Source organism: Ambystoma mexicanum, chromosome 3p, assembly GCF_040938575.1.
Source record: "Ambystoma mexicanum isolate Mex_15411 chromosome 3p, UKY_AmexF1_1, whole genome shotgun sequence".
In the NCBI taxonomy this organism is placed as follows: domain Eukaryota; kingdom Metazoa; phylum Chordata; class Amphibia; order Caudata; family Ambystomatidae; genus Ambystoma; species Ambystoma mexicanum.
The window spans coordinates 697240549-697268065 of NC_090925.1; the positions used below are offsets into that span (position 1 = coordinate 697240549).

At 46.8% G+C, this 27517-nt stretch overlaps 1 protein-coding gene and 1 long non-coding RNA gene across 4 annotated transcripts in view; one reads left to right on the forward strand and one right to left on the reverse strand.

Moving 5' to 3' along the window:
* MXD3 (MAX dimerization protein 3) overlaps positions 1 to 27517 on the reverse strand; it is a 58758-nt gene that overhangs the window by 17190 nt on the left and 14051 nt on the right. The window contains exons 1-4 of one of the 3 annotated variants that reach the window (XM_069651508.1): positions 24184 to 24639; positions 22613 to 22709; positions 16838 to 16867; positions 14066 to 14180 (exon numbers count right to left, since the gene is read on the reverse strand). In XM_069651508.1, coding sequence (XP_069507609.1) covers positions 14066 to 14180; positions 16838 to 16867; positions 22613 to 22709; positions 24184 to 24253 — 312 coding nt within the window. In that variant the 5' untranslated portion in view covers positions 24254 to 24639. Of the gene's footprint in view, positions 1 to 14065; positions 14181 to 16837; positions 16868 to 22612; positions 22713 to 24183; positions 24640 to 27517 lie in introns of those variants that run through there. The other 2 variants (XM_069651507.1, XM_069651509.1) reach the window with 2 other exon arrangements.
* LOC138580734 (uncharacterized) overlaps positions 24739 to 27517 on the forward strand; it is a 77247-nt gene continuing 74468 nt past the window's right edge. The window contains exons 1-2 of the long non-coding RNA XR_011304340.1: positions 24739 to 25482; positions 25587 to 25716. This is a non-coding gene — a long non-coding RNA (uncharacterized lncRNA). The remainder of the gene's footprint in view (positions 25483 to 25586; positions 25717 to 27517) is intronic.

Consider the following 27517-nt stretch of genomic DNA (forward strand, 5'->3'; position numbering starts at 1 on the left):
GTAGATCCTGCAAACGTATATAGAGCTGTGGGGCGAGGTAGCCTGCATCAGGTTGTGCAGTGCTTGTATTTCAGCCTGTTCTGTTTTATGCCTAGATATTCCAGCTTTCCACCTGCCCATTTCCTGGCAATTAGGAGAAGCAGCCAGGTGAAGGACTGTCAAGTAGAACACCTGCCTCGCGTCCTTTCCTATCAAATATAGTGAATACAAATACTGGATTGCCTATTCTCTCTTTCTGTTGCCCCACTGTAAAGAGTAACATGTTGGTTTAAAAAGATACTGAGGGACAGATGCGATAGTGGCACAGCATCATGGTACAAATCAAACTCTATAGATCCGCCAGCAGTCAATCGTCTTCCTCTCAGCTGGTTCCATCTCAAGAGAGTCAGGCCAACCGGTTTTGGATGGGATCACATTTTAAGCATTGGGGGTGAACATCCATTTGAAGGATGCTGAAGGTTTGGTGCGAGGGTGATTAATGGAAGTCTTTTAAAACCTAGGGCTTGATGGGAGAGTGAAAAAGACAGTCACAGATGACCCCCTACAAAACCCATGTGAATTGCAAACTATGGTGCATTGAAGATGAGCAATACAGATATTGGGTTCAACACAATCTAAGCATGTTAAAGTGCCTCTGTATTGTTTATTTATTTCAAAGAACACCTACAGAACACTTGGAGCACAGAGAGCACACCCTCTTGCCCCCTGGCACTTGTGGGAAGCAGAGAGGCCCTTTCAAATGGGGTCTCAGAAAAATGATTGGATGACTTTGGTAACTTTTCTGCAAGGCCCCTTCAGATGGTGTGGGGTAATGCAGCAAGATGTGTTAATGCAGAAAGGCACACGCTTTCGCTATACGGCTATGCTTCTTTTCTGTGTAAACTGCAGCTTGTCCTTGGTTTTTTGCTGTACTGGTTTTGCAAATGACAGCCAATGCCGACATCCATACTGAACATTGGGATATGTAGCTTGATCGGACCGATGTTTGCAGTTGGGTCGCCATAAAATATAATTCAAAGTCGGTGAGGGCATGTGCAAAACGTAAACAAAGAATTGGCACCAGTAGCTTTGGATGCAACCATGGCCTTCGACTGAATAGAATGGCCCTCACTTTTCAAGGTGTTGGAGGCATTCGGTTTGGATACAAGCATCATGCAATGGATCTTTCTGTTGTACAAGGACACCCAAGGACACCCATGGCACCCCCTTTATGGTTTGGCCTTCGGAGCATTTCCAAGGCTACTCACTGTATTTCCATACCACACTGTAATTCCCTTATCTTCATATCTAACATTCAGAAGAATATCTTTTGAATCATGTATGGGATGTTCACAAAATAGTATAATAGCCTCACTAGTATCACCATTTTACAAAGATTCTCCCCGTTAAAGACAATGGTAGCATTTTCAAAATGTCTGCGATGCATGCCTTTGCCCTGCCAGTATTGTATATAAAGGTCTCCTCTATGTCATGGAATATCTATCTAGAACCCTATGTAACCAAAGAATTCAAATTCCCACTTAATCTCCCAGCCCGGTAGTGTCTCCCTTCACCTTTCCCTCAATGCCGCCAGTGGAAACAGGAGGGACTTCTCTGTGTTTACCAGGAACCCTGATAATTGTCTACTGTTGCTTAATACTTCCAGTATAACTGGAATATTCTACAATGGATTGCTCACATAGAACATGGTGTTATCCGCGTACAGTGAAATGTTGTGGAGCATTATTGCAAATTCTGATCCCTGTTTCCGGATATGTTTTCTGTAGTAACCCACCAAATGTCCTGATGCAATAGCAAATAAGACCCAACCACATGTCTTCACTCTCACCATGGGTGTCCTTGTACAACAGAAAGATCCATTGCATGATGCTTGTATCCAAACCGAATGCCTCCAACACCTTGAAAAGTGAGGGCCATTCTATTCAGTCGAAGGCCATGGTTGCATCCAAAGCTACTGGTGCCAATTCTTTGTTTACGTTTTGCACATGCACCATGACAAAATGCAGGCATCAAAGGCTCATTGAGGTATACCTACCCCTACAAATCCACACTGTACCAAACTTGAAACTACTTTACATAGCCTCAAAGCAATGATCTTTCCCAGGATTTTCGCACCTACATTTATTAAGGACATCGGTATGTACGACTCGCAATACTCGGGTCCTTGTGGGGCTTCAATAATACTGTAATCAATTCCTCTCATCTCTGGTAGGATTCCCTTATTGCATGCTGCCTCGTACACCCACTTCAACTGAGGGATCAGCCGGTCGGCATATGTGTGAGAGAGCTTAACCGGCAACACACCCATACCCAGTGATTTATTCCGTTGAACGGACCGAAATGCACTTCTCATCTCTGCCTCCTCCACCGGTGCATTTAGCTCTACATTATAGTAGTTCGATAGCCGCTACAGTTGCACTACTTCTGATAAATCAGCCGCTTCCTCGTCTGTGTATGTGGCCTCACTGGTGTAAGTAAAGCTTTGTATACTATTCTTGGAACAACATACTAATATCGCTTTTCGAAGTAATCTGGTTCCCCTTTGAATCATGGACCTGGGTTATCGCCGCCCTTGGAGATTCCCTTCATATCAACCATGCAAATAGGCGAAATGCTTTGTCACCGACCCCATGTGTTGGAATTGTGCATTGACTATACTTGAATTTAAGCAACGCTTCCTGAAGCGCCTCTGCAAGATCACTTCCTATCCCGTCCAAAGTTTATCCTCGAAATGTTTAATCTGCTGTTCAACCTGCATCAGAGATTCAGAGTCTTGCATACCCCTACCATCTTCGATATGCGCAACCCCCTCAATGTCACTATGAAGGCCTCCCACAAGAAGCCTGCCTCTGCCACCGATCCCTCATTAACCTCAAAGAAACTAATAATTTCCTCCTTTAATGTGTCTCAAAACGGTACATCAAAAGCTTCCACACAATCTCCATTATGGTACCGCCGGTCTCTTAACTGTCCATCTAAACTTCGTGGGTCATGATGTCGCATGATCCGCCCAAAACATTCTGTGTCTGAACCAGTGAGCATGTTCCCTGCCCATGAAGATAAGTCTTGAACATTAAACATGTACGTCTGAGAAGAAGGAATACTCCATCATCCCTATGGGATCCTCTCCACAGTTCCACCAGATCCAACTCTGACAACACCTTTTTGATTAAACCAGTCAAACTCCGTTTAATTGGCCCCTTACTCCCAATCGGTCCCCAAAGGGGGTCCAACCAGCAATTAAAATCCCCCCATATATAAAATCATCTGCCCCATCTCCTCCCGACATTGCCAATACCGGTTGGGAAATATTCCTCGTTATCTAGGTTAGGTGCATAGGAATTCATACAGAAATTTAAACATCTAGTTTTACCCTTAGAGTTCACCTCTCCGAGTCTCCTTTGGCTTCATCTACTTGTATTGGGACTCCCCTATTTATCCAGATTAAGATTCCCCCCGCCATACAATGGGAAAGTAGTGGTGAACAATGTCCCCACCCCACTGCCGATGGGCGATGTCCTCTAGGTCTGGACCCATTTATTTATTTTATAAATGTTTTTATTGGCATTTATAGTTAAACATATACCATTTAAACACAGGCTACTACTTTCATAACATCTGGTGGTGTCTTACTTCTGCCTTGTTATTAGAACTTTAAACAACAATTAACTGTAACTGTCTTTCAGCCTTATTATTGTTGCTTCTCTCGAGCCTTTTACACATATAATGGGGTGCGGGTTCAATGTCTTGGGGGAATTCCTGTCGGAGGGGGGTATGCTCATTGTCTGGATGGCAATGTTCCTAGTGTGCAGTGAATTGCTCTAGTCTGGCTCAGGGGGGCTGAAAGTTTGTCGAGAAGATCATGTCCCTCATTAGGGCTTTCCAGGATTCTAGAGTTGCGCTTGCGTCGCCCCCTCCTTGCATGTTCCCAGCTTCCCAGGCTCTGGTTTCTGCTGCTGACCGTCGCTCCGCTCCATCTCCTTAATCCAGATTTTATACATTGGGCCTCTGGGTGATTTCCACGCAATTGCGATCGCCCTCTTCGCGAGGATGCACGCCATGTCCATTAGCCTTACGATGTGTTTGATCTTGCTCATTCTGCGGTGTGTGCCCAGTAGGCATTCTTTCGGGGTCCATTTGCATCTGTTCACTCCTGCTTTTCTGCAGGTTTGTTCAATTTTGGCCCAGAATTTTGATGTTTTCAAGCAGGTCCAGAACATGTGGAGCATGCCGGCTTGTTCGCCACTGCACCATGGGCATTGTGGCTGAGTCAGTTTGCTAAATCTGGCTACCCTTTGTGGGGTCATATAGGTTCTGTAAAGAACATTCATCTGGATGAGCCTAAACCTGACGTTTCTGGACACCTCCTGAAGGGTATTGTAGGGCTCTGCTCCATTCGTTTTCGGTCATGGTAATTCCCAGGTCCTTCCCCCATTTTTCTTTCAGGATCACACTGCGGGGGTTAGGTCTGTCTATCAGTTGGATGTACAGCCTGGTCACCGGTTTCCATCCATCGCTCAGACTATACATCTCCTGTATCAGGGGGTTCGGTTCAGGCTTCTCAGGCCATATGCTCCACTACTTCTTTGCCGTGTGTTTTACCCGTTGGTACCATAGGAACTGGCCAGTTGCCAGGCCGTCCCGTCCCGTGTTTGCAATGAATCAAAGTCTCTGAAGACTCCCTCTTCAAACATGTCTCCCCATGTGTAGAGTCCCGTCGTTTCCCAGTTTCTAGTAGACGGTAGGTCAGTGGGGGTTCTGCATACATCCGCCAGCATAGGGATTTCGGGTGCGTATTGGTTGTTCCTTCCAAGCAGCGAGCTAGTCTTGTTCCAGGCTTTCCTTCCTAGCTTCACTATTCCATAGTATCTCTTTCGGGTGCATTGGGGCCATCAGTTGTTGTAGTAGATCTGTCTCTGTTGTTGGCTCATCTGATAGCCACTTTGTGACATGGCTTAATTGGGCCGCTAGATAGTACTTCTGGAGGTCGGGGAGTTGTATCCCTCCTTCTTTGTATGGAAGCGACAGTATGTCCAGAGGTAGTTTGTGTCGAGACGTGCCCCATAGGAATTCTCTGATCGGAGTCTCCAGTTTCCGGAAGAAGGGCAGTCGTATGTAGTAGCATATGGTGAAGTAGTATAGGGATCTCGGGAGTATTATCATTTTGGTGATGGACGCTCTACCCATCATGGAGAGTGGTAGTTTAGACCAAAATTTTATGGAGTTGCGTAGCCCTCCCATCACTGCCTCTGTGTTGCATTCGTGTGTAAGTTCTGGTGTGTGTTTGATGTTGACTTCCAGGTATTGGAATACTTCTGGTTGCCATTTGATCCAGACTGTGGGTAGATCTTCCGCTTTTGCCCCCCTTAGCCTGGCCGGTGGGAATGGAAATGATTTCTGTCTACTAAATTCTATTCTGGAGTATCTTGCAAAGTTGTCTAGTATCTCTAGCGCTATCGGTGCATTCGCTTGCGGGTTCTGTAGGTACAGAAGGACGTTGTCGGCGTACAGTGAGATTATGTTGTATTTCTCGTTTACTCTGATCCCTGCATCGAAGAGCTACTTCCGGAAGTAGATGGCTATTGGTTCTAGCACCAGGATGTACAGCATTGGTGATAGTGGGCATCCCTGTCTAGTTCCTCTTTGTATTGTCCAGGCTTCCAACACTCTGCTCTCGGTCTTCACTCTTGCCATGGGGGCATTGTATAACACTTGACCCATCTGATGAAATTCTCCCCAAAACCAAATTCCCTTAGGGTCTCGATCAGCCACTCCCAGAATATGGAGTCGAACGCCTTAATGGCGTCCAGCGACAGCACTGCCATTTCTTTGTTGCTCTCCATGGTTTGTGGCATTACGTGTTGGAGCCTCTGTAGATTGCAGCCTGGCACAAATCCGTTTTGTTCTCCATGTACTAAGGATCCCACTACTCTCGCAAGTCGCTTGGCTAGTATGGTGGTTCGTATTTTGCTGTCGTAGTTTAACATCGCCAGTGTACGGTAGGAGTCGCAGTCGTCTGCGGGCGTGTTTGGTTTGAGCATCGGTATAATGAGGGTTTCTCTCATACTCCTCAGCAGGATCCCCGTCTCGTATGCGTCAAGGTATACTTCGTGGAGTATGGGAGTCAAGATTGTTTCATAGGCCTTGTAGAATTCAGGTGGAATGCCGTCACTTCCAGAGGTCCTGCACATGGCTAGTGACCTGATCGCCTCTGTTATGTCTTCTGTGGTGATCTGCTCCTCCAGAGTGTCTCTCTGCTCGGTGGATAGTTTGGGGAGTCCGATTTCTTCTAGGGTGTTCCTGATGTCCTCTAGTGGGACGTGTGTCGTGGGCATATAGTGTGGCATAGAATTCTGAGAAAGTGTCATTTATTGCCTTTTGTGTCTTGTGTGGTGTTCCGTGTTAGTCCTTGATTTCTTTCAGGAGGTGTCTCGGGTGTTCTCTCTTGCACAACCAGGCTAGTATTCTACCAGGTTTGTCAGCTTCCTTATGCGCCTTGGCTGTGCGTGTTGTGAAGTCGAACTTGGAGTCTTTCCCAGGCAAGTCGGCAGTCGTTTGCAATCTCTTTCAGTTTCTCCTCCTTGCCTTTAGTGTTGTGTTTGCAGGATTCTAGTTGTTTTATCTCCTCTTCTTTGTCTTCTAACTCCTTTCTCAGTTGGTTCCTTACGCCCCCTGCTTCTGCTATTATTTCTCCTTGTGTCACCACTTTCATGGCTTCCCACAATGTGCTCCATCTCTCCACGGTTCCAGTGTTGATGTTTACATATTCCTCTAGTTTCTCGCCTAAGCTTTCCTTGAATGCCTGGTCATCCAGGGCCTCAGTGGGCATACGCCACATCAGGATGGGGGGTCTAGGGCCCCTCAGGTTCACTTTCATGAGCAACGGGGAGTGGTCTAAGATTGATCTGCCCAGATAGTTCACAATTTCCACTTGCGAAGCCAGTTCCTTGTCTATAAACAGATAGTCTATTATGGTGTTCAGCTTATGGGGGGGATGATTAATAGGAATAGCACCTGTCCGTGGGGTGTAGGTCTCTCCAAATGTCAACTAGGTCTAAGTGCTCAACCGTGGTGTTCAGCGCCTGCGAGTGTGTGTTTTTTGATGGGTCTGGTGGTTCGGACCTGTCCATGTCTCCATCTTTCACACAGTTGAAATCACTCTCCCCACCCCCCATAGGAAGGTCCCTTCCATATGGTGTGACATTCTGGCACACATCTGTTTGAGGTGGGTGGGTATGCCGTGGTGGCGAAGGTACGAGTTCACTATGCATATACTGGTGTTTTCTATTGTGCCCCATACTATTACGTATCTGCCTTCTTTCTCCGCTTGCATCCCCAGTTGTTGGAATGGCACTTCTGGGCTCACCCATGTGAATACGCCGCGCACGTATTTTGAGTAGGAAGCTCGGCTCCCGTGCCACCCCCACCGTTCCTCGAGTTTGTTTGCAGCTTTCGGCGTGAGGTGGGTTTCTTGGAGAAGTGCAATCAACACCTTCTTTCTCCGTAGGAAGGATTGGATTCGGTTCCTTCTGAGATAGGATCCCACCCCCCTGACATTCCATGTCATTACTTTGAGTTGTGTTGCCATTGTCCGGCTTTGGTGGTTTCTATGGTGCACCCCCGGACAAGTCTCTGGGGCGGTCTGAGTTTCCGGTGTTTCATTTTCCCTCCTTTTCTGTTGGCTTCGAGTTTCAAGGTTGTCTTATTCTTTATTTTTTGAGGTTTTTTAGGCTGTAGGACAACGATAACAACACAAAAAAACAAAACTTAAAATGGTGCGCCCAGCCTCGGTCATTGATGTGCAGTGCTCAGGCGCCCTCGCGCTGTCTGATCCCGTCCCGGGTTTCCAGCGCAAGTAAAGTCGTGCTGGCAACTGGCCTGCACTAATCCTTTCGTGGGTTGGTGCTGTGTGCTTGACTGTGGGAGGCAGAGCAAGTCCCATAATCATTTAGCTGACTTTGTTAATGTGCTGTCTGTCTGTTCAGTGTGCTGGTCTATAATCAATGTCGTGGGAGTGGGTCTGGGGGACTGGGAGCAGGCGGCAAACCCGACGCTCTTCGTGGGCTCAGCTTCGGGCTCCCTCTTCAAACATGTCTCCCCATGTGTAGAGTCCCGTCGTTTTCCAGTTTCTAGTAGACGGTAGGTCAGTGGGGGGTTCTGCAGACATCCGCCAGCATAGGGATTTCAGGTGCGGATGGGTGGTGCATTCCAAGCAGCGAGCTGGTCTTGTTCCAGGCTTTCCTTCCTAGCTTCACTATCATGGCTGGGTTTGGGGGCCCAACCTTCAGATTCCATAGTATCTCTTAGGGGTGCATTGGGGCCATCAGTTGCACTTCCGCCAAGTTATTGTGTTCCATCCACATGTTGGCGGCTGCTGGTGTTTCCAGGAACATTGCTCGACCTTTATGAATTACTTTCAGCCTGGACGGGTACAGTAACATGTACTTTAGGTTCAATTGTCTTAGTCTGGCCTTGATTGGGATGAAGGAATTCCTCGCCCTTTGTACTGATGGTGTATAGTTGGGATAAATGGTGATCTTAGAGTTGTCGCGTTCATCACTCCACCCTCTCTTGAGAATTTCAGAATCACTTCCCTATCTTGGAAGTGGAGGATCTTCGCTATGATGGGGCGGGGATATGAGTCTGGTGGCAGTTTCTTTTGCAGTGACCGGTGGGCTCTCTCTACGGCAAAGCCTTGTGTCAGTTTTTCTGCTCCGATTTCCTGCTGTAATAGGGCTTCCACATAGGCTGTCGGGCTCGAGGTTTCCGTTCCTTCTGGCACTCCGAATATTCTAACTTTGTTGCGCCTGCCTCCTCGGACCTTGCTTCCAGTGTGGCCACCTTCCTTTCGAGTTCTTTCACCTTGGCCTTCAGATCTGTGGTGTCCTCTATTGTCTCTTGTAGGGAAGATTCTATGTTGGTGACCCTTTCTGTGGGAATCCGGGCGTCCTGGCGCATGAGCTGCATAACAGACTTCACCTCGTCTATTTTACTGTCTATAAATGTTCTCAAGGCCACTATAGCTTCAAGTATCTGTTTGTCCTTTGCATTTTCTTCTGCGTAGGTCTTGTGAGCTGCGTCAGCGGTCGCTGTTTGCATGGGGGGGTGAGGTTTGGTTGTGATGAAGGGGTCCATTGTGGCGGTCTTCCCTTTGTTTCTGGATGAGGACATTGTGGAGCCGCTCGCTGCCCTTAGTTAGGTTGGGCTTTGATTTTGGCACTGATTTTATACTCTTTGGGTTTGGCCGGAGCGTAAGCTTTGGCTTTGATTTGCTGCGGTATTGTTTGTGCTGGTTTTCTTTTGGGTTTGCTGATACCCCAGTACCCCCTTTCTGTTCCAGTCCCGGCCTGGGTTGCGCTAGCGAGGGTTTATTTTCAGAGGTGCTACTCGGATCGGCTTCCAGGCGGGTCTAGTGGCGCCCTACGGTGTTACCTCGGTGGAGGCTCTGCTTATATGTAGTGCTGTGGGGATTTAGTGGCCCCGGATTTTTGCAGGGTGGCTGATCAGTTCAAGGGTGATCTTTGCTGACCCTTGGGCTGGTCCCAAATTGTGGATCCAACACGGCTGGTTCTGCCGGGTTGCTTTGCTGGTTCTGGTTAGCTATGTTTGCTCCCCCCCCGCACCCGCAGCAGCGGCTCACCTTGGTCTTGTTTTGTGCCTGTCGAGGGCCCCTCTGTGCATCGCCTCCTCCTAATGTGCGAGGTGACTGGGCGCTTGGTCTCGCTCACAGCTCCAGCTTCTCTCTGGTGGATGGGCGTTGGGTCTTTTTGGTTGATTGGCCCGGGTTGTGGTGCTAGTCTTCCCCACCGCCTCAGCCTGTATTCAGTCTCCTTGTGGGTTGGCGTGCTTACAGGCTTCCTTTTGGTGCCGCAGCGGGGTCCGGATGTCTTTCTCGGCCCCACAGCTTCAGGTTCCTCTGGTGCTCCGCGGCAGGGGGGGGTAGCCTCCGATTGCCTTCCGTCAAGGGTCTCCACCGCAGCTCCTCTCCTCCCGCTAGTCAGTGGGCGCTCGCAAGCATGTAGCATGTCCGCCATATTGGATATGTTTTCCATAGGGGGTGGCTGTTCGGGAGGATTTATTCGTTCCTCACAGATCCGTTTCTTCTCTGGATTGCCAGTGTCCAGTGGAGCGGTGCTTCTTCCGGGGTGCGTTGTGGTGTCGGGTTGGGATGGGATGGCATTGTACGTGGTCCCCTCTGGTTCCTCTTCGGTCGTGGGCGCCTCGCTCTTGGCAGGCGTGGTGCTTGCCTCGCTTCTGCTGCCGCGGTACTCTTTCTTTTCCGCACAGTCAGGTTGGGACCTCAACGACTTCGGAGCTCATTGCAGGGGCGCCGTTTCTCCTCGGCTCCAGCCTATGCCGTCTGCTGCTTGGGTTCGAGGGTGTGGGGTGCTCTCTCTCTCTCTCTCTCCCCCTCCCCCGGGTGCTGCGATGGCGGATGTGGTCTTCCTTCGCCCTCCTATTACGCAATCTGGCTTGCCCCAGTGGGATTGCTTTCCGGGGGGAGGTGGGGAGCCGGGTGGACGGGTTTTCCGGACTTCCTCGGTTCCGATTGTCTTCAAGGGTGCCAGCGATGTGTCAGGGAGTCACTTCTGCCATCTTTGGACTAGCTACTTTAGGATAATGATGGGCGTTAAACGCCCTTGCAGGATCGGATTATGGTGACTCGGTCAGAGCTCGGCGTTTCAGCCTCCTCACGCCATGAGCACCAAGCCACGGCCCCCTCTACGTCTGGACCTATAAGATGCATTTCTCATTCCACAATCCTATCTTAGATTCAGTGGCTCTTGCAAGAGTTATGTGCAACTCCCTTGGCTTCCCTTTGCCCCTCCTTTCTATGCCTGTCCCATATCTTATGCTGTGATCCAAACTCATCAATTATGGTCATCCTCGCAAATGCAAAACTAAACTTGCTCTTGAAGCCTCCCCTCTTCCTCTGCCCTTCCCACCTCTGCCCCCTACACAGGTCGACCCCAAACCGTGAATCCTTCATAATGTAACCTTGAAATAACTTCCAACGCTCCACCTCCCCAGTTCCCTTCTGTCCCCCCTGTTAGGGAGAATTCTCATTTCTGTGCCAATTCCCTTCTACCTTCGAGACACCCCTCTGCCCCCACCAGCTCTTTTGCTGGACTTTAGGACTTCATTTTTATCCTGGAGGGAGACCTTTTTCTCACTCTGATGTATTTTTCTTTGATTTGAACCCAGTGTTTCTTTTAGTTTTGGAGTCTGACAAACTCCATAGACATCTTTTTGGATTGTGACACACAGCACCCTCAGTGCAGTGTCACAGAGAAGTCCTTTGGATTTCTCTTAAGGTTTAAATACATTCTCTTGGATAAACTACTGTTTCCAAGAGTAGTAAAGTTAAATGTACTTCACTTACCCTTTTCTCTTTGTAGACCCAGCACACACCATCCTATGAGGAGTGCTAGGGGGATGGGGGGGTGGGGGGCGGGGCGGTTACTTAGTATTCCCTTGGTCTACTTTCTCATGTAACAATTTTATGTTACCCTCACTACAATTAATGGCTGGTGACAGTGGTTTCATTTCCCTACCGTTGTGTGTTTTTACCGCAGGCTGAATCCTCAGTTGCAGTATTGCACCCATTTTGTCAAAAGTGGCCGTCTTTTTTTCGCATTTCTTGCTTGCGAGGTCCCTCTTCGGTTTTAGTCTGCACGCCAAACCAGGTTTGGTCCCTTTGTTCATTTTGTCTTTGCCGCATTCACTGGTGAAGCCTGCATCTGGCTCCAGCATGTCTGGCAGGGCAGGAAGCAAGGGAGGAGGTTCCCAAAACTCCCTGTGCTTAATCTTCTTGGTTACAGGAATGCACCCAAAGGAGATTGGCTGGCTAGCTGTCCTTGCAGGACGGCCACCCTGCTGTGTGAGTGACAGCTAGGCTGCGAATGAATGGGAGAAACTTGCATAAAAGGAAAGGACTTTTGGAAGAAAGGCAGAGTCGACCACTGGACGAAGGAACCAAAGAAGAAACTGGAAGAGAAGCTTGCTGCACCCTCATGGATTGTTGGCTTGCCCAGTGAAGCCTTGCTGCAGTGCTGAAGCTCCAAGTTTCAAATCGACTAGAGAAGCCCGGAGCGGATCACTTCTTCCCTTGGGTTGGTGGGACCAACTGACCCCAAGACGAACTTGACCGGAACCCCTCTCTGCTGGCTGTACTTCTATGCTGCTGCTGTAACCGAGTGCCAGGGCAAAGGAACACCAGGAACAAGTGCATCGTCTTTAAGCTGGACCCAAGCTCCAGGAAGATCTTAAGGACTCTCTCTAAGCAGGCTGACCCAAGCCTGAGCCACCTCAACAGAGTGCTGGACCCCAGAAGCAAGGGGAGCCCACAAGGTGTCCAAGAAACTCAGTGATGTAGCTGAAACCGCGAAGTGCCGCTGATCTGGAGTGAGCCCATTGCTGCTGCCGACCTTCAAACTGTAGTGCAGGAGTCCCCAGACGCCCTCTCTCTTGTCCCCACGACTGAGGCCCAGGAACACAGGATCTGCAGGACTACAACAGGAACAGAAGCCAGCTGGACCCTTTGCTTCAGAACTAAGGTACTGTCTAACTAGGGGTGCTTGCCTCTTGTGTGTAGCTTTCTTGCTCTAACTGGAGACTTGCATTTGCTGCCCTTTGCAGAGTTGCTTGCATCTTTGCTTTTCTCAAGCCTCCCAGGTTGTGGCCCAACAGTGATTCTTTTCTACAAACTCTCTATATAACCTTGTGAAAGACTTCTGTGCCATCTTCAAGAAGTGCATAAGCTCTCCTAGACTTTGTTCAGTTGGCATAGAGCGTCCTGGCTCCCTGCAGACTCTTCTTACCCTTTGACTTTGTGGTTATCTGTCCCTCAAAAAGTCATACAGAAGTTATTTGCATAGCTGGGAAAGAGATAACCTATATTTCATTGGGGGATTGTACTTACCTGTTCAGAGAACGTGTTAACCTTTGTTTCCTTCCCTAACCCTTTTCCACAATCTCAGTATTGTATTTAAGTGTTAAAATGATATACGAATGTCCACAGTGTCCTAGCAATTGAAGTCACCCAAGGGTGTAGAAAGTAGTGTTTGTGACACATCCCAAAGTGTCATCTACTTAACTGAAAGAGTGTATATTTGAAGTGTATTTTATTGTTGCATATTGCCCTTTTCTAAAGAAGGCATATTTTAAAACTGTTTAATAAATAATTATTCTAATAAGAAACCTTGAGTATAAGTTTTATTTGAATACCAGTCACTGTGAATCTCTAGGTTGCACCTCTACAGATCACATGGACCTCTCTTGAAATAGGCCTGGCTACTCGGGCCCTCTACCACCTTGTGTAGTACAGGCCTATACCAAAGGTTGGATTACCTATTGCCAAGAGGACAAGGCTGGTGTAGTCTCCCACGGGGTTACTACATACAATCATGCCTAACACTCATATAGTAGAGGTTCTTACTATTTGGTCAGGGATGTCTGGAGAAGTAACCATCTGGGGATGAGGCATGAGTAGGGGTTCAGTACCCACATGGAGAGTGATGGGTTAACAGGTATCTATATTACGAAAGTCCCTTCAAAGGGACCAGTCCTCACATTGGCTCCATGTGGCAAGACCCTGCCATATATCTATGCTGTGGTGGGACAAACAAGGGGATCTAATCGCACCACTCCCCTGGGGCCAGTACTGCATAGCATGCAGCAGTACCCTATGGCTACCCAAACCCTCCACCACAAGAGCCAGCCGGGGGACTTCATCAAATGCAGTAGCATTTCCATAATTACTTCAGGACTGGTTGGATTTCAGGATGAATGGCAACCACAATGGAAAGGTGTCCCATAAATCATACACAGATAATCCCCAAATACTGTTTATAAAATGCTATGTATAGAATTCTGGTAAACTACGCCCATGCAACCTCATCCCCCCCCCCAGATGAACCATGCATGCAAAGCTCACTGCTTGAGAGCGCCATGGGACCAATTTCGTTGGTGACGATGCGCGGTACAAATACCTTTAACATCAATATTAACATCTCATTCTGTACGTGAAAGTCTGTTGTACAGTCTGCAGCCACCCACTGCTCACCTTGATGTGCATCCGTGCCTTGTGCAGGAGGCTGAGCGTTGTATGGCGTGAGGTCTCACTGTTCATTGGGACCTGCTGCTTTAGCTGCTCCAAACAGCGCCGGAGCTGAGCTCTCCTGTGACAGAAAGGGACCGAACAGTGTTAATATAGAGCTGTACTAATATCACAGAAGCAGATAGGACACAAATGAAGTGCAAGAAGATAAGAGACATGAAAGAAACTGTCAGACAACTAGAACCGTAGGGACAGCTGGGCCACCACCGCAAGGACTGATTGCACAAATCGAAAACAGAATGGGAACCAGAACGGTAACATTCAAGAAAGAGCACGTGTACCATGGGGTCGGCAGGAATCCTGTGCAAGACAATAAAAACACACAGCCCATCTACAGGGACATAGGGGTCTCCTATTCAGAAACTGCCTGCATGACTCACTTGCACCAAAGAACCTCTACCATGGGTACAGACTGCAGAAACTAAGAACAGAAACACAAATATTCCCGCCCAGAGACTGACTGCACACTCAAACTCCAGGGTGAATAACTCCAATAACTTGAAAAGAGGAACTACAGTGACATTAGGAGCACCACATACATGCAGAGGGCATCTGTAGGGACAAAACAAGATCCTACCTTCGAAAGCAAGAGCCACACCGATGGTAACAACATTAATGACACTAAGCGATGTGTCACAAGACAAAATAAATCACACACTCTAGACGTTGCATGGAGCCACACCCACGGAAATTCAAAATCCCTGAACCCCATACAGAAATTATGTGCAGATAGCTCCCCAGACCCACATAACAAATAAGGTCTATAAAAATTTAAAAAAAGACTACCAATCCAGAAAGCCTTTGTAGAGGAGCAGCCAAATGCCCCTGCAGGAAGTCCCACCCCCGCCCTCACATCTGTATGCTGGAAGCCATAAACTGTGCCATGCTTGACACCAGCGGTTGTGACCATTCTGCTGCGAATCTTGGAAACAAGGTATCCACAAAAAAAAAAAAAAAACACAGATGTATTCCCGAAGAAATTACTCTCTCATGGAGGAAGCCCCTGAAGAAATATGAAAAGAGCAAGAAAAGGAGTTGGTGATGTCACAAGAAACAAGCGCGACACACAGAGAAGACTGGCTGAAGAAGAGACAGTGTATGGACCTCATAGAAACTGATGACGAAGCAAAGAATCAAGTAAACACTCGTATGCGAAACACATATTGCACATGGGAAGAGCACCGCAGGAAATGCAAATCGTTCAATAACTGTACAGATGCAGTAACACAAGTAGATTAAGTGATCATAGAAGCTGGCTATGCGTAGTGAATACGCTGCAGGCGGAGCCGCCATTATATAGAATCTGGACATTGGTGTCACAACTTTAGTAAGTTCAAACCCATGGAGAGAAGAGCCCAGGGCTGTGTCGCAGCATAGCATTAGCCAAGATCGTGGTTGAGTCTGCAAGGTCTATCTGGCTTGCTGTCAAGGCTGAAGCAGCCAAGATTGGTTATCTATTTGTGAAGGCTGTGAAAGTGAGATGCTGAATCATCCCTTGTTAAGGTGCAAGGAAGGAACACCACGAGTGTCAAGTTTTAGTCATTTGAGACTATTAAATGCTACAAAATGGGCCGAATTAGGGTTTCTTGTTACGTGAGCCAAGGATGAAAATAGAAGTTGGGCATGCAGTTCCATAACTGTGATAGCGCGTCCCTGCACTCCCTTATGTTCTCAGAGGCAAAGATACTTGCAAGGCCAAGTTCAAAGACAATCTTCATGGCACAAGGCATGGGTGATGAGAGATTTTGGGCTAATTTGGTGGGTAGGTACAGTCAAGTCCACCTCCCGACACCTGGGGTATGAGCTTACGTGCTGCTAGTGCCAACCAATTGTAGAGGGCCATATAACGAAGAGCCTAATAATTTCAGAGCCAATGATGTACTGTGTATCTAATAATTGTTGAAGATAATTTGCACTAGGGGTGGGCATGAGTTGTCCACCTGACAGTAGATGTCCTATCACAACCCAACCCCTTTTAGAAAGTATGCTTAGATGTTCCTCTTGAGCGTATCACAACCCCTGTTGGTTTCTCTTATTTGCCACGTAGTATGAGGTTACGTATGACGAATGTTTACTATACAAGTAGGATTTTTTTATGAAATGCTTGTGCGGCGTCCGTTGTAACTCCCCGTTTTAGACAATTGATAATAAAACAGACAAACTTGCCATCTTCCTGAGTTGGTTCTGTTATTTGGTGCAAGAGTCACTCTGCATCCCATCCACTGCATGACGCGCTACCCAAAGGACCTTATGTTCACCTTTACATTGATTGCAAGAACCACATTCGAGGCAACAACCGCATGAAGCAAGAAATGCGGGGGAATCAAGAACCACCATCAGTAAGGCCTAAACCCGACCCCATCCCAAGGAATGACTGCAGACAAGAAGAACCATGGGTACACGTGGATTCAAATCCAAGAGAACAAAACTACAGGCAGCAACAACAAGGATCACGAAACCCCAGATGGCACACCAACAGCACACACAGAAAGACGACAGTGACAAGATTCCTATTGATGGAGACTCCCTGGCCAAGGTTGGGTAGGCATGAACATCCGAGTTACTTCATGTGTCATGAAGCATAGAGTACCTGGCCCTCAACTAAATTATTTCACAGTGCAGACCTGCACCACCCTGCAGATTTAATCATTCATCTAGCTTTTGAAGAATGAGGGGGAAAAGGTGTATTCCAAAGACCTAGTTAGATATGTGTCTCACCTGTGTTTCTCCAGCTCATTGTGAACAGACCTACAAAACAAAATAAAATACAAAGATTAATTTGGTCTAACAAGAAGATTCTTGAAGTAGCACATTCAAGCAAAACAATTAAAATTAACAGTTTTGGGAACAGAATGGTGATGGGTTTTCTGCATTGGGTGAAGCAGCTTGAGTGAGAGGAAAATGCACATGCACAGATGCTACAACAATCCAACCTACACTGCGAAGTGAATCAGCAGAAATGGATATACTCTTTTACATGAAGATTCAAAGGGGAGTGTCTTACGTGCTTCAGCTCAACTTCGAAGCTGCCAGAAAGGAGTGACAGCCGTGTTGTGGCATCATATGTATCTGCTTTCTCAGTATGCAGACCACTGGACTGTTCAAGATCTCATTTCCGACACATTGCTATTCAACAAATATAGTGGTAACGGCCACCTGACCCATCAGTTAGAGTGTGCACTGTGAGAAACCTGAAGGTGTCTCAGCCAGTAGTCCCCAGGGATCTGTCATCCAGGTGGCCAGAACACAGCCATCGCTTTTGGATCCAGTTCCCGGGGGTGGACCAATGTGGGAGGATCATCTGGCTGAGGGGATCTTCGGGGAGTGGGACACCGGATGGTGAGACGCGGTATCCCCTTCCTTGCAACACCTTTACCCCATTCTACCTGGCAAGATATTTAGGAACTCAGGTACCCCCCCCCCTCCTTTTACAACACAAATACTATCTCACTGACAGCACGCGATAAGGGCAAACATCTAAAAACATACCTTGTTTCTAGATGTTGGCAAACGGCTTCATCCGTCCGTCCAAGTCCCCTGAATCCTCGCCCCTCTTTTTTGTGCCCAAAAAGGAGGGAGACTTGAGACACCCGAGCCGTATACCCGACATGTCCCAATACTATGGGCAGGCGAGGTCAGGCAATTACTTACAATCACACATACCTTACTTCCATTACACTTCCCCACACGTATAAAAGGCAGAGCATGAGAGCACACTGGAAGCGAGGCAAAGCACACAAAGAAACAGCTGTTCCAAGATGGCGGTTTTACACAAGGGGAAAGACAGCAAAGCAGAAGGAGATTGCAAGGAGGGAGGTGCCCTTGACCTTTTCAACAAGAAACCCTTTCCTGAAACCATGAGAATAGAAAACGTAAGACCAGGAAACCAGGGTGAAGAATCCTGCATTGTGTGTCAGAGGTACCCGGGGCTCTCCTGCATCGAAAATCAAGACAGGGAGACTCACCAGCTGCTGTGGTACTATCCTTGACTCTACGAACAAATCAACGTCTCAGCGAAATCCACACAGCCATTGAGTTGAGGAGACCGATACAAGACCGGTCTGTGTTGAAGCCATGGTTGTGAGTGTCAACATTGAATGGCGAGCGTTGGACAAACATTGTTTGAAACGCATGTGATAACCAATGCAAGTAAAGTGGGAGTTACAGATGAGTGATTGAACTTTGAAACTAAGATACGATACCTTTGACAGAGTGGTCTGGCACCGTGTAGGTGCTCATTCAAAGGTCTCTGTAAGGTATCCAGCCGATGGATGGCAAAAGTGAAAGCAAAGAATATTGAATCGAAGTGATCCTGCGACGGGTCAACCAAAATCCTGTGCACAATCTAAAATCGCCGATGTTGATAGAGTAAAGAAAGTTGATGGCAAAGTAGATCAAGTTGGTCCAAGCCCGGCAGAGGGAGATAAATTGAAAAGCTTTGTGTTGAAAGTAAGTTGGTGTTAAAGTAAATAGATGGTCCGATCCCAGCAGAGGGAGAGTGATTGAGGATCTTGTGTGAAAGTGGATCTGAGCCCGGCAGAGGGGGATCCAAAGTGAATAGTGAAATTGCTAAGAAGTTTTTGTACATGTGAAATACTGAAAGGTATTTGTTTGTTGCATCAGGCCCTTTGAAAGAAGAGACTTTGAATGACAAAGAGACTTTGGCATAGAAGGCCATGATGTTGAAGTTTTGAACTGCATCCTTGTTCTAGAAAAGCCAGAGAATGTGCTAAATTCGAGTGTGCCGCCTTGTCACATGCTGAAACTGTGCGGAAGGGAAACCTATGGCTTGAATATACTGATACATCATTTCTTGAACACCTTTTTGTTTTGTCTAACATTGTTTCCCCACACCATTTGTATTTAGAGGTGAGGAGTGGCAATACGTTTGTTAGTATAGGCCCTTTTATTTGCACAAGACACCACTAGGACTGCGTTATTATTTGATGATCAAAGCTTGCTCCCATCTTTAGATTTAGGATTAGATAGACTTGTGTCTGTCTTACTGTTGATACCATGCCTTCTTTACAACTGCATGTCAATATGAAGGTCTTCTGATGAGACCAGCCATCTACAGAGCATTAATGCCCTTCAGCCAATAGCAACCCACCGGTGAGCTAGGTCTGTGCTGAATTCTGGAGCTTGTATTTAAGGCCAATTACTAAGTAAACAACGCCCTCATTCACAAAGAGCAACAGTCTTCTCTTTCTGTAACCCGTCACCAGACACATATTCAGACTTCAAACTCAACCATCAATAGTAATCACTGCCGCACCAAGGCTGTGCTTGCTAGACTTTCAAAGCAGTCACTTCAGAGCCAAATTAAAGGAGTGAAATTGGTCTTGAATATCGCCTTGGATACCAGCTTCCCTTCCACACATTCAGTCCCACCTTACCCCTTTCTCAGTTGTGGATAATGGCACCACCTGCAAAGCAAAGGCTGCCATGCAGGCCCTCCTTTGCAATTAGCAGTTGCTGCTTGAATTGAAAGTGTGCCACTTGAAGCCTATCCTCATCCTTAGACCTAGACAATGCGGGTACTATCATTCTCGGCTGTCCTTTCGCTACAAATCGAACCACAAAAACTCGACTACACATGCCAGTCACATATGCCTTCACCCTCGACACCCATTTCCAAAACCGCTATCAGAAAATAAACTTAGCCACAATTAAGCACACAAGATTTAACCTATCAAGTGTGCCCGCTCACAAACTTCCCTTCCAGGGTTGCTTTTCTCTGCCTTCTATCATCTCCCGGCCAGGTCCCCATCTCCTCTGCTACGCCCTCGATTAGGGTTCTGTACACCCACTGTAACAGGAGGATGCAGCCCCATTATCCCTCACCATTGGCTATACTGGATAAGGATGATGGGTTTTGTAGTGCAAAGCATTTTGAGAGCCAAAAGGTTGCCGACTCCTACGCTACACTGTCACCGCTAGCAGTTAAGATAGCTCAGACTTGACAGCTCACTTCAGAGAGCTGTGTACAATTTACAGGCATAGGCTCAAATCGTAGAAGGACTAACTCAGTCATTTGTCGCTTAGAGGATTGGGTGGCAATAAATTGGATAGTACCTGTTTTTACAATGCTTAAAAACGGGTAAAATCGATGTAAACCACTATAAAAAAGGGTTTTTATTGTAACTCAATCTTTCAAGCTATTCCTCCAAACTAACTCAATCTTTCAAGCTATTCCTCCAAACTCGGCCAAATTCCTAAATTGCTGTGAATCACCCCCGCAGAAGGTCCAAACCCCACCACCCCTAATACTGTCAACCAGTCTCCAATATTCTTTCAATGCATGTGCTCATGGGAAGGGTCCCCAAAAATAGGTGCCCTGCATTTCTGCAAATAATCTGCTTAACCTCAGTGCTCTGCATGGCTGGAGCAATGCTTTTGGGGAACGATGTGCCCAGTAACTGAAGGGTAGAAGCCAGCATTTTAATAAATACATCAAGGAATTGAATCGTAAAGTGTGTATTTGTTACTTGTATCATTCTTAGGAACTAGTGAGATGGGATTACTCCCTGAAGAACTGATTGTGCAGTATACCAGTCATAATAGATGATATTGTTGATATTCTGTTTTGGTGCAAATTAACTAGGTACGGTTCTTTTATCCATGATCACGTGGAATTTGGTGATGGGCTATCTTGAGTCCCCATTGTAACTCATAATAGAATGAATGAAATTGTATATGTTTTGGGGTAAAGTAAGCGAGGAACACTAATTACCACAAAAGTGTTCCAAGGAAGCAAGAGATTTTGTACCCATTCTTGGGAGTACTCAAAGCTTCAACTGACTAATTAGAGCAAACAGTAATCATTGACTGAACTTTTGTTTATTGGTGCACAATCTATTTCACATTTGGTGTATGCCAGTTGAGTATTTGGTCTGTGAGACTTTTTGGGTCATAAGCATGAACATTGACTAATAGTGTGTTGGTGGAGACGTGACTTCAATGGTGCAGGTTGATGTACTTTGAGTTAATACCTTTCAAGGTATTTTGTAGTATATATTAACCAACGATATGTTACCAATATCAAGACAGTAACAAACATTTTGTGTATTTCTTTTCTTTCACCGGCAGCTCCTCCCTGTTCCAGTATTTGCTTTGTATCACATTTTTATATTTTGGGGTGTTATATGCGATGATTGATCAGGAAACAAAATGGTATTACTGTTTACATTTTTAAACATTTTTGTGTTTATTATCTTGATTTTATATGCATGTTTGTAATGGTATTAAGAAGTCCTTTTTAATAAGGTTTAAACGCGTGTTGGCTGATCAGTAAAGACTATTTGTATTTAAAACTGACTAGTGTTGCCATTTGAGATTTATTGTATTAGAAACTCGACAACTATTACATACCCAGTGTGTGGTGCAAATTGTTGTTACCTTGTTACCAGTATATAGACCCAGCTAAGTAGACTAGGCCAAGGCATTGATGACGCTGAGACGGTGAGCCTGTATGCATCTGTGATTAGGAGCACAGACTCTTAAACAAGTAATCATTGACTGAACTTTTGTTTATTGGTGCACAATCTATTTCACATTTGGTGTATGCCAGTTGAGTATTTGGTCTGTGAGACTTTTTGGGTCATAAGCATGAACATCTACTTGATGAGGCAACAACATGTGCTGGACTGTTCAATGACCATGACGACATGGCTGGGTGCGAGCTTTATCACAACCTTGAAAACTCCATCACTATCAATATTTTACTAAGGTTCCCTTTCAAGGTTTGGGAAGCACTCGTCACTTAAAGCACCTCCCATAAACCACCTCTAATTCTGCTGCTTATGAAGAAAGAAGCCCAGGTTGGGTGACAAGTCCCAACTCAATAAATCGTAAATGGAATTAAATACGGTGACCCTGAGGACAACTCTAGAAACAGACTATTTTGGTAGGATGAGGAGTCGGGACGGTGGGGATGGATATTGAAAAAGGAAGGTAGGTAACTAGTCAGTGGGGAAAATGAAAGTGTAGGCTGTGGGAAAATATTTTGAAGGAGGGCAGATAGGTGGGTCCATAAGGGCTCTGGGAAAGAAGGAAGGGTAGTGAAAAAGGAAGCTGGGTACAAGATGAAAAATGGGGCTCGTTGTTAGCCATGGGAGGGAGCTGAACAGGAACTGGTTTAGAAGGGCAGACAGGCACCTCTGGTAAATAGTCCCAAGTAGAAGCAACTGACATTGCCACAGTGTTTCTTTAAAAATCACTCTTTATGCGCCACGTCAATATTTGCCGGCAGAAGTTCTGCATCTTCCAACAAAACGATATTTCCTCCAAGAACATCTTAGCAGGAAACAACCAGTTTCAATTCCTCCCCCTAGCCAATAAACTGCTCTTATCTTTTCAATGCCAGACTCTAGGAATACTAACATTAAAAAAAGAAAAGAGAAGTGCAGAGTGGGTCACCTGGGACCCCATAACATTAATTCCTTCACATACGCTTATCCCAGTGGGGCAGGAGAACCATTCAGCAACACTTACCTGAGACTATCTGGCGTCTTTGGAGATCTCGGGCGCCTGCTCTGGTCCAAGCTGCTCTTTCGATAATAAGGCATCACGGAGGCATAGCCATGCTCGGCTTCTAGGAGCAAAAGACAATTGTCAGATAGACTGCAGGGCAAGAGAAGCCCCCCCAACAGCCACCACACATCACAGGCTAGGCCTGTTGGGCAAGATAATCTGGGTAGTGAGGCTTAGGTGAGTGCTATGCTGCAGGCCATTTTTTTTATATATAATCAGCGTCTCCTACCTCAGGTCCTGCCCTATGTACCTTTGGATAAGCACACAGTAGTGGTTAGAGTATTTGTTAACTCCCAACTAGAATACCCTACTTGTAGGTATCCCAGCTAGCCAATGTCAACGACTACAGGTGGCAAAATCCTGCAGTAAGACTGGTGGTGGGAACGAGAAAACTTCATCGATCCCTACAATGGCTATCTGTGAGGGACAGAATCGACTTTAAAGTTCTCCGTCTCATATTTAAATGCTTGGATAACTTGGCTCCAGCCTATCTGAGAATCTCCGGTCACTGGATTTTGTCTGCCAGTCTACGGACCAAAAGTATGGAATAGATTGCCATTGCAAATCCGGGCAGCTACATCATGGAGTCTGCTTCAAAAAGCATTAAAAATCCACTTACTTAAATCAACCAAGTTGGGAGTTTTGGTTGACATCCCTGTTTTTTTGATTGGTGCTCGTTATTTGTATTTTGATTCTACTGAGCTTTTGTGGAGCCATCGACAGCCAAATACGATTAGGTTCGTCAGGTGCGTGGTACAAATAAATCAAAATAAAATCAAGAGCAGAAATCACATGCCTGGCCTATGGGAGGAGCACTGATTAAAGGACAGGACAGGGCAGGACTGTGTGGCGAGGAGACCCGTTTCAGTGCAGGCTGGTTCCCCTCATGCTAAGGAGCTACACTCCATCACATGAACCATGCACCCCAATGATCAGCAGCATCTCTGCCAACATAACTAGCTACCCCAATTCAAGTCACAAGCAACCTCTCATAATAGCAAACTGCCCTACTCCCCAGCACATACCTTTATCCCCCCCCCCAACTTAAACACAGACAGCCTTCAATACTCATCACAGCAAGCTGCACCCCTTCTGGCAACTGAGCTCCCCCTCCCCAAAACAGGCCTACCTTTTCTACACTTGTGTTTCCAATCACCCCCATCCAGTTTCACCACTGGTATTTACCGTCCCCCACTTCATGAAAGGCAGCCCCTCTTTTCAGCACGCAAATCTCTATCCCCATAACAATAAAATCACCAACAATATAATGGATCGTTCCCTATTCACACCATCCATTTCTCTAACCATCTTTCCGTAGTCACATACTAGGCAAGCTCTTCGATAACGGGCAACTCTCCTCCCGCAACAGACATCCTCCAACCGCCCCAACCCCCACACACAGAGGCATCTCTACTCCCAATTACATACCCCCTCCCCCATAACAGGCATCTTTCTCCCAAATAACGCTTAATTCCCCGGCTCCCTCCCCCATTATAGGTCACTTCTTTTCCCCCATCACAACGCCAATTTACCCCGTTCTCTGCGTTCCAGGTACTGGGCCGCCTGCAGCAGCACCTGGATGTTGCTGGAGATTTGTTCCATGGCGGCTTCAGTTCAAGAGGTCGGTGCTGCGAAGGGATTCCAGTGCTCGGGTGGGAGGAGAGGGAGTTTTCGGTGCTGGGGTTTGGGCAGGCCTGTCAAGTGTTGAGATCGTCTTCGGTCGCAATTGGGCAAAAATGATGGGGATGCCCAACTGGGGAAGAACTCTGTGTCGGGGTGTTCGGTGGAAGTGCTGATTGGGTTTCAGTCCTTGGAAATTGGGGAATCTGATGGTGTGATTAGTAAAATCTGAGAGCAGTAGCAGTTATACGTTTCCGGGGAAGGGAGGTATTTGGGATTGGAGAGAGGACACGGCCTGGTAACTCTTCTCCGTCTTCCTCTATGCTCAGTAACAATGTAACTGACAGTGACTGCAACAAAACAGCGCAGGCTCCGCCTCTTGCCCCGCCTCTTTCGAAGTCGGAGCCTCTGGTCCCGCCTCTCCTAAACGTCAATGCTAAGAGCTTCGCCTCCTTAAGGAGCAGAGGACCATTCCTACGTAGAACGTCATGCGGAGAGCGACGTGACGAGTGAAGATGGTGGTTGGGTTTAGATTAGAGACGTAAATCGGGAAGAGTAATGGAGGCAGTGGCGTAGCGGGGAACCCTATTAAAAAAAGAAAGGATTTCCTTCTGATGCCCGAGTGCATGCACTCCGATTTGAGAACGAAAATATTTATTTCTTTTGCAGTGGGAGATGAAGGCACCTCCATTTCGCACTGCAAATTGAAATAATGTGGGGGATTTGTCGCCAGTAATCTTTATTACGCATAGCCCTGTTCTTTCTCGTCACAGTACTTACTCATTGAGGCCTCGCTTCCGTTACTGTAACAGCACCCTTCTATTTTATTTGTCCCAAACCATTCTGTCATTGTGAATAATTTCGTGACCCGCCCCACCCACTTGTAGTTCCATGCTTCAAAATACCAAAGACCCAGCCATCTCCATTGAAATGGGCGTGGTGGGTATTAAGTGCTGTGACGAGGAAGAACAGGACCATACCTGCCTAACCTCCGGATTTTTCCCGGAGACTCAGGAACTTTAGCCATTTCTACGGGTCTCAGGGAAAGACCCTGGAATCTCAGGAATTGTTATTGGGGAAAGCTTTCACTGATTTGTGTTTTTTTTTTTTTTTAAATGCTTGCAGGACTTCGACGCCACGGACTCCCTGGCCGAGTGTGGCTTTATCTCTGCAGCTGTAACGCTTCCAGCACATTGACAAAAAGAATGCAGGTGAAGAAAAATAACGCAGGTTTATTTTGCATCACCTTTCAATTCTTTTTTGCCGACTTTCAATGTGAACACGCGTTTCTTTTGCTTTCGTTCTTTTTGCCCAGGTTAGGGTGTACTCAGCCCCATTGAACCACAGACATTAGGTTTGCAGATTGGACAACTCCCCACTGCATTACATAACCTGATGAGATACAACTAAGGTGAAATATCCAAATTCGGTACTGTAAAATTCAGGTAAAACATTTATGTTGGTTCTCGGAGTTTACGTGTTGGATTTTATGGAAGGCGAATGCCTTTTTGTCCTATGCAACGTGGGTGGTTGTGAAAAGGCAATTTAATGAAATTGTCCTGATTTGTAGTACGTTACACCATGAAATAACACGCAGACGCGGAGCCTTCATTCAACACGTCTTTATTCTTTAACCCACGATCTCCGAAGTCCCCACCCTACGTCATATCCCGTCCCTCCCCTTCCTGCTGCCCCGTGTTCCCTCACACGTGACAAGGGAGGAATGTGACGACATCACACCCCCCCGATACTAAACATTAAGTTCACTATCAGGGCATCTCCTCAATGAGACGCGGTGGTCGACGTCGGGATCTCTGAGGCCTCCAGTTACTTCTTTCACGCGACTCCTGAGGTGTCCAGCGGAGCTCATCAGTGTCGGAATTTTCTTGGTCTCCTTCGTAGGGTGCATCTCGCATCAGAGTGTCCATTGGTATGCACGGTTCGATCAGTGGTATGATCCCGGGCATCTTTTTGAAATGAGAGCTGTTTCTTGTTATTGTGTGCGCTGCTCCCTCAGCTGTGATGAGAGAGCCTTTCCTCTGTGTGATGGTGAGGGGCTCTGCATTGAACGACGCCATGTTTTTGCGGTGTTGGGGCTGTCGCACTACGACGATGTCTCCTGGCTCCAAATTATTATCCTCGGCCCTCCTTCTCTTGTCTGCCATGGTTTTCATATTCATTTTCTGGGCCGCATCATGTAGTCTCATTTCAGTGTCTCCTTGGTACCGTTCTTCCTCTAGTTCTATGTGCGGTAGTCTGGTTCGCACATTCCTGCCAAACATGACTTCTGATGGTGACTTGCCAGTGGTACTGTGTGGGGTGTTTCTGTAGTCTCTCATTAATTTGCATAATAATTTTTTCCAGCGGCTCTCCCGTCAAACGAGCTATTTGCGTGGTTCTTTTACCATGAACCGTTCAACTGTGCCGTTCGCTTGAGGCCACAGCGGTGTTACTTTCCTGTGGTGGAAGCCCATGTATTCGGCAAAGGTTTTAAAATCTTGTCCAGTGAATGGTGGTCCATTGTCCGATTTTACTACCTTTGGAATTCCGTATGTGGCAAACATCCTGTCCAATGCGGGGATAGTGTGATGTGCTGCTGTTGATGACACAATTTGGGCGTCTGGGAATCTCGAGTATTCATCGATGACCACCAAGACATATTCACCCCCTTCCAGAGGACCATAATGATCTACGGCAATTTCTTCCCAGGTTCCGTTGGGCAAATCAGTCATTTTGAGGGGTTCTGGTCTGGTTTGGGGGTTAAGAACTACGCACGTGGGACATGTTTTCAGTAGTTCTTCCACTTGAGTATCCATCTGAGGAAACCATACCCTTTGTCTTAACATCCTTTTTGTGGACATTATTCCTCGGTGTCCTTCATGTGCAAGATCAAGGACTCTTTTTCTTAGTGAGCGAGGAATAACCAGTTTTGTCCCCTTTAGTAAAAGTCCCTCTGTTTCTGCAAGTTCTTCCTTTACCGTGAGTAAACAGGTGATGTCTTGCTTGGTTTCTTCTTCTGCACTTTCCTTGAGTTGTTTTGCTTGTTTCCAATGTCCTGTTTCAAGACATCTCATAATGATCTGTATTGCGGGATCCAGATTGGTTTCTCTGGCTATTTGTTCCATATCCAGTCCTTGTGGTGTGCATTCTTGGACCACATACATAATGTATTGATCTGCAATGGATGGATCGGAGTGGCAGTCTTGATTGGGATGGCGTGAAAGAAAATCTGCTGGATTCTGTTCC